Source organism: Struthio camelus, unplaced genomic scaffold, assembly GCF_040807025.1.
Source record: "Struthio camelus isolate bStrCam1 unplaced genomic scaffold, bStrCam1.hap1 HAP1_SCAFFOLD_48, whole genome shotgun sequence".
Taxonomy (NCBI): Eukaryota; Metazoa; Chordata; class Aves; order Struthioniformes; family Struthionidae; genus Struthio; species Struthio camelus.
The window spans coordinates 529564-535563 of record NW_027182705.1 but is presented as its reverse complement, the minus strand read 5'-3'; the positions used below and the strand labels follow the sequence as shown (position 1 = coordinate 535563).

At 61.1% G+C, this 6000-nt stretch overlaps 1 protein-coding gene across 1 annotated transcript in view; it reads right to left on the bottom strand.

The window, feature by feature from the left end:
• Positions 1-509: 509 nt before the first annotated feature.
• Positions 510-6000, bottom strand: part of LOC138065198 (uncharacterized) — a 37146-nt gene continuing 31655 nt past the window's right edge. The window contains exons 5-11 of the mRNA XM_068929411.1: positions 3290-3333; positions 2898-3057; positions 2542-2626; positions 2270-2385; positions 1377-1544; positions 918-1052; positions 510-662 (exon numbers count right to left, since the gene is read on the bottom strand). Coding sequence (XP_068785512.1) covers positions 510-662; positions 918-1052; positions 1377-1544; positions 2270-2385; positions 2542-2626; positions 2898-3057; positions 3290-3333 — 861 coding nt within the window. The remainder of the gene's footprint in view (positions 663-917; positions 1053-1376; positions 1545-2269; positions 2386-2541; positions 2627-2897; positions 3058-3289; positions 3334-6000) is intronic.

Below are 6000 nucleotides of genomic sequence, written 5' to 3'. Positions count from 1 at the left end.
TCGCGGCGGCGGCAGCCCTACGGACGCTGTATCTGGGTATGGTTTGTCCCACGGAGGGTCCCTGCTAGGCCCTTGGAGCCCAAGGGCCCCGGCCTGTCCCCTGCGGCCAAAGACAGGGCCCACCCTTCGACCATGGGGGAAAGGGCCTTCCCTCAGCAGCGCCGCAAGCTGGACTGGTCCTGGAGGAGCTGACGGCTGCGGCAGCTCGCTGGCACTGGAGAGAGGTGGTGGCAGATGCCTGTCCTATGGATGACAGGACGTGCGGAGGAGACTTGCCAAAGGGTCTCTCTGCTTCCTTCCTTTGCAGAGTTGTCTTGGAGGAAGCCGAGGGCCCTCACGCTTCCTGGAGGCAGAGCTGCACTTGTCAGAGACCCGGCCCCTCTCCCGGGTCTCTCTCGAGGTGCTCCCCATGCGCACCGCGGGCAGCCTGGCTCAGGAATGAAGCCCCGGGTGGGCCGAATCACATGAACATGAGCTGCCCCATGGTTTCCTGCTCTTTTTATTGCCGCTCAGAGAAGCTCTCTTGTCTCCTGGCTCAGGTGGGAGTTGTGCCTTGCCAGCACCCCATGAACCTGCACTCGGTAAATACAGGTGTACTCGGGGTTGCCCCAGTTGCTCTGCACCTGGAACTTGATATACTGGAAGGGTCTGGGAAGCTGCTTCTGCAAAGGAGACGGGGGGAGCCATCCTCACTCGGCTGCAAAGAGCAGCAGCCCAGCAAGGTGGCTTCCTTGGCCAGCGCTAGCCCTGCTGGGGAACCCGAGGCGGCAGCCCTGGCAGAGGCGGCAGCCATGGTTCCCACACCAGAGCCACGAGGCGCAGGATGCTTGGCCTCATCCTCCGCCCTCTGTCGCCCAAGGGCTGGCAGGCAAAGCTCCGTTTGTCCCTCCCATGGCGCCCACACGCACTGCCAGTACCTCCAGGCGGAAGGTCTGAACAGCCTCTTTGTCCACGTCAAATAGGAAGAACCCCAGGAGAGTTTCTGCTGCTGCTTCCTCACCCACGCCCTCCAAGGCAACAGACAGTGGGGGCAGGTCAGGCTCCAGCAGAGCCTAAGGAAAAGCGCCTGCGGCGTCCCAATCGGGGATGCCTGCCTCCTGCCCCGCTCTTCTCGCAGCGGTCTGGAGGAGGTGAGTGTGGCTGTGGGTCAGGCTGTGTTGAGCAAGCGCTCCCAGACCCTTGGGCCAGGAAGCACACAACAAGCCGGAGTGGCACAACGGCACCGTGGGCCCCCACAGACCCCAGGCAGGGACGCGCTGCTCTGCAGCCACCAGCCACCAAGCTGCCAGGAGCAACGAGTCTCCCTTGCAGCTTTCGGCCATGGCCAGATTGCCTCCCCGCCCCCTGCCCCGGAGGTGCAAGGCAGAGAGACTTACAGAGACAGCAAAAGCTTTGGGGGCGCTGCTGACTTGCCCGGAAGGAGAGACTGCCTTGGAGATGTGCTCCACGGTGACAGCCCTTGGCCAGATGTGCTCAGGCAGCCGGATGACCACGTGGCCCTCAGCTCCTTGGAAAGCCCAGCACTGTCCAGGCGAAGTGTGCGGCTGCAAGCAGAAAGCAGACCCCTCCAATGGCAAGGCGCTCCAGGAGCCCACAGGACGGGCGGCTTTGCAAGAAGCACAGGCCTGCCTTTGTCTCTCGCCTGCCATTCTGCCTGGAAAGGTGCACAAGTGGCTGGAAGGGACAGGAGGGGGCACTTTCACACTTGTTTTCAGAATACGCAAGTCTTCCTTACGAAACATCTAGGCTCAACTGCCTCTCCAGAATCCTGCTCTGATTTTGCATGGCGTTCAGAGACAGGGCGGCTCTGCCTAGCGCATGTCACCCCATGAGCCTTCGCAGGCTGCGCGGGAGAGACGAGGCCCAGTCCAGCTGCCACGCTTCCTCCCACTGGGCAGATCCCGTCAGGCTCGGGGGCCTGCAGGAGGCTCTGTCCTTGCCTCAGTGGCTTGGCAGGTCCCCCCACAGCTTTTCCTCTCTCTGGAAAGCAACCACTGGAGTGGAGGTGAGCAAACGCAGCTGCCAGGAGGACAAAGGTGCTGAGCAAACGGCGACCAAGGGTTGTGGGCAGGTTGCTGCCGCTGGGTTCAGCTCCGTTCCCCTCCAGCTGGGAGGGCAGCGCTGTTGGGAAGCACGGGGGATCGTCAGGAAGACAAGGAGCGTGGTAAGGTTGAGCGATACTGCTGCTGTGACGGGAGGCGTTTGGGACTTGCTGCCCCAACTGGAAAGCAAGGAAGGGCCTCAGAAGTCATGCTGTCTCTGCTATTACCTGCAGAATGGTGTCGGGAGGGTTGGCAACCGAGAAGAACCATAGGCCAAGCCAGCGAGCCCCACCACCTCGCCCACCATAGGTGCTGGATGTTCTCTCTGTGTCGATTGTGGCCCCTGAAAGACACATGGAAAGCAGCTGCTCAGGGCAGGCCAGAGGCCAGGAGAAGTAGCGACTTAGCAGGTATTTCTCAAGGTTGCAAGCGCAGCTGGGCAGACTTTCTGGGGGGGCCATAGAGCAGCCGAGTGCCAGGAGACTCTCCCTAGGCATACCTGTGGTTTTCAGAGCCCAGTCCACCATCTCGAGGTAGTTTGCCGCTGTCTTCTGCAGTGCTGCCCGGGTCAAGTCAAGAAGGTGCTGGGAAAAACATTGGGAAAGAAGGGAGAGACGGGAGTGAACGTGGAGAATGACACAAACGCCTCAGCGGGCACTCGTGCGTGAGTGTTGAGTGCTTGCCCAGAGCAAAGGGGAGACGCGGGGTCAGTCTCCCACGGGCAAGACTTGTTGGAAAAGGTGCCACACTGGGCAGCAAGAGGACAGAGCTGGCTCTGAGAAGAGCCAGGAGGAAGCGGCAGGAGGGAGCCTCCAAAGGACAGCAAGGTCTCTCCTCCACTCCCAGCCTCTTTACCCCTCTCTTCTCCTCGGCCATCTCGCTCTCCTCCAAGACTTCTTCCACGGAGTGCAGGAGGGCCTCCTTTGCGGCACCCATCTCTGCCTGCAGGCGAGCCACCTGCTCTTCCAGAAGCTCCCGCTCACGGATTTTCTCCCTCAGCAAGGCCAGCGAGTTGCTGAAGACAAAGGGAAAGCACATGTTGTCCAAGGGCCGCCCAGCCCCTGCAGGCAGGCTCCAAACGCAGGCAGGATTCCTGCAGGGTGCCATGTCCTTGCCCCCCTCCTCTTCCCTCCTTCGCCTTCACAAAGGCTCCCCCTTCACCTCCACGTTTAGCAGGCGGGAAAGACTGGAGCCCTGCATGTTTTGCCCATGGTAAGATGGGGCCCATGGTAAGGAAGCGCTCTTACCCGAGAGTCGTGAGCTCTGCTTCCAGCAGCTCCCCTGCCTTCTCCTGGAACACAAAGGCCCTCCGTGAGAGCAAGCACAAGGAGCGCTGTGGGGGCTTCGCAGAGGAGACTTCCCTGGGAGCAGCAGGCAGCAGCTGCTGCTGCTCTCCATCAGTCTGGAGCAAGGCAGAGGGCTGCAGGCCTTTCTGCAGCCACTGTCTCTGGGAAGAGCAAAGCCACCTGCTGCCCCACTTCTCCTTTCTTCAGCCTGCCAGCCTGCAGAGCTCCCTCAGGGACATCTCTGTGTCAAAGCTCATTCAGCAGCTATGGCAGCGTATGGACAGGCACCAGCGTCCCCACCCCCTCCCACGTCTCTGTGAGGATGAGCCCTGGCACTGTGGAGCAGCTTCCCACCTTTGGCAGGGGAGGCAGGAGCTCAGAGCTAGGGCCTCGGCCGCACTTTGCCTTCCCCCAGCAAGAGGCACGTACCTGCAGCGCTTCCTTCTGCCCCTTGCTCTCGCTAAGCAGCAAGCCCCAGCAGTAAAGCCCAGCTGGAAGTCACCACGTCAAGAGACAGTTGTATTAGGAGGCTTTCCCGTGTTCCCTGTAGACACATTTTGGCCTCCCACCCGTTGGGGGCAAGCGCTTGGCTGGGACAGCTGGAGCTGGAGCCAGTGCAGAGAGAGGCTGTGGCTCCAACCCCTGGGGCACCCCCCAGGCCCCGGAGCTTGGACAATAGCTACACCCAACGGCCACAGACCCGCAGGCTAGTGAAGGCATGTGGTCCTGAGCCAAGACAAAATGCACCCGGCCACGCAAGGTTCTGCACAGACATTCAAAGCCCAAAGCTCTGAAGCAGGGAGGGACCTCTCGCCAAAACGATCCTATGCGCTCCGCTCCCTAACACTGCCTGAGCCCAGGGAAGGCGGGAGGCAGGCCGCAGGCCACCTGTGCAGACCATCTCTGGCCTTCACTCTCACAGAGATGTGAAGCTGGAAGGCGACACGGGATCTACTGCCTCTCCCTCCCGCTGACAGCTGGCATCCAGTAGGCCTGGGCTGCCCCGCAAGGTGTTTGGTCAGCACTACTCACCAGCAAAGATTGGGGCGAGCAGGAAAAGGCCCCTCAGGAACCTGCTGCCATTCTGCCAGGCGATGCTTCGTCTACAAGAGAGGGACCGCTGTTGTTATCCGAGCCTACAGCTTGGGCTTTGATCTTGTGATGCATTTAGGGGCTACCTTGCCACCAGGTTGCTCAGCTCAGCAGAGCGGAGAAGCGCAGGGCCCAGGGGTGTTTAGGAAGCTCTGTGCTGGAGCCCACCACCCTGGGGGCACTAAGGCAGTTGAAGACGTCTGGCCTGACACACGGGCAGCAGCCTGGTGCCCCTGGGCTCTCCCAAGGAGAAAGGGCAGGGCCTAGCCCACCAGAAGGCTCTGCGGGGCTGCCTGGCTCCCCAGGCTGGAGGGCAGTGCTGCATGCATCCCCGGTGCTCTGGGGCTACCTGTCCGTGCCAAGGAAGCTGGGCGGCACACAGGGCTCCTTGCCTTTCCCCTCCCTGCTCTTTGGGCCCTGTTGCACCCACCTGCCCAGCTCGGTTGGCATCTTGCCTAGTCCAGCCCAGTCTCCAGCAAGAGGAAAAAGGTCGCAGTGCTGCAACTACCCAAACGCCTCTTGCCAAAGCGCCCGCTGGCTCCTGCAAGCCTTCCTGTTTGCAGAGCTGCCCATCTGGGCCGGCGGGGCTTTTATGTAGGGCAGCTGTTTATGACGTCACAAGAGCCAACTGCCCTAGAGGCAAGGTGCTGCCCATGATGACCTCAGTAGGGGGGTTTGGGGGTTTCCCAGGAGGGGGTTGTCGTACAGCCTGGGAGAGAGAACCCCTGTGGCTTAGCCCCCACCCCAAGCCTGAACCCTCCCAGCACACCCGCGCAGGAGCACTGGTGAGCCCAGAGAGCCAGCTCACTTGGTCACCCGGGCAAGCTGCTGTGGCGTTACCCACCTCCTCCTCTACCAGGCTCTTGCATGTCGTGTCGCAGCCTTGGAGCTTGTCACTCGGGCCAGTGTGCACACAGCTGGTGGTGCCTCTGCCCAGTGCAGGTCTTGCCAGCTCGTCAGCCCCTTGGCTCTTGGCTCCCAGCTGCTCAGGCCAGCATCTTCTCAGGCGCTCTTTGTCCGGCTGGTGCTTGGGCTCTTCCTTGTCACTTGGGTCCTCCTCAGGGCAGTGGGGTCTCCAGGGAGAGCAGGGCTGCCGTGACTGCCTCGGTCCCCATGCTGCCTTTGCCCTGTCCCCCACTTAAAGATGGTAAATGTTATACCCTTCAGAAATGAGGGCATACTTTGGAGAAAGCACAGCAACATGACCAGGGAGGGTCTGGGCACTCCAGGGGTGAGTCCAGGTCACAAGGTCAGGCCAGCTTACTCAGGGTTTTATCCAGCCTGGTCTTGAAGGCCTCCAAGGATGGAGATGGCACTACCTCACTGCACCACCTGATCCAATGCTTGAGTGACCTCCTGCTGAAAAAGTTCCTCTCTCCTAGGCCCACTGGCTCTTGCCTTCCCACCATGCACCACTGTGTGGGAGCCTGACTTTGTCTCCTTGACAACCTCCCTGTGGTTACTGGAAGGCTGCTGTTAGGTCCTCCCAAAGCCGTCTCTTCTTCAGGCTGAAAAAAACACATTTCCCTCAGCCTCTCCTCCACAGGGCCTGGGCCTCAGCCCATGGCCACCTTGGTGGT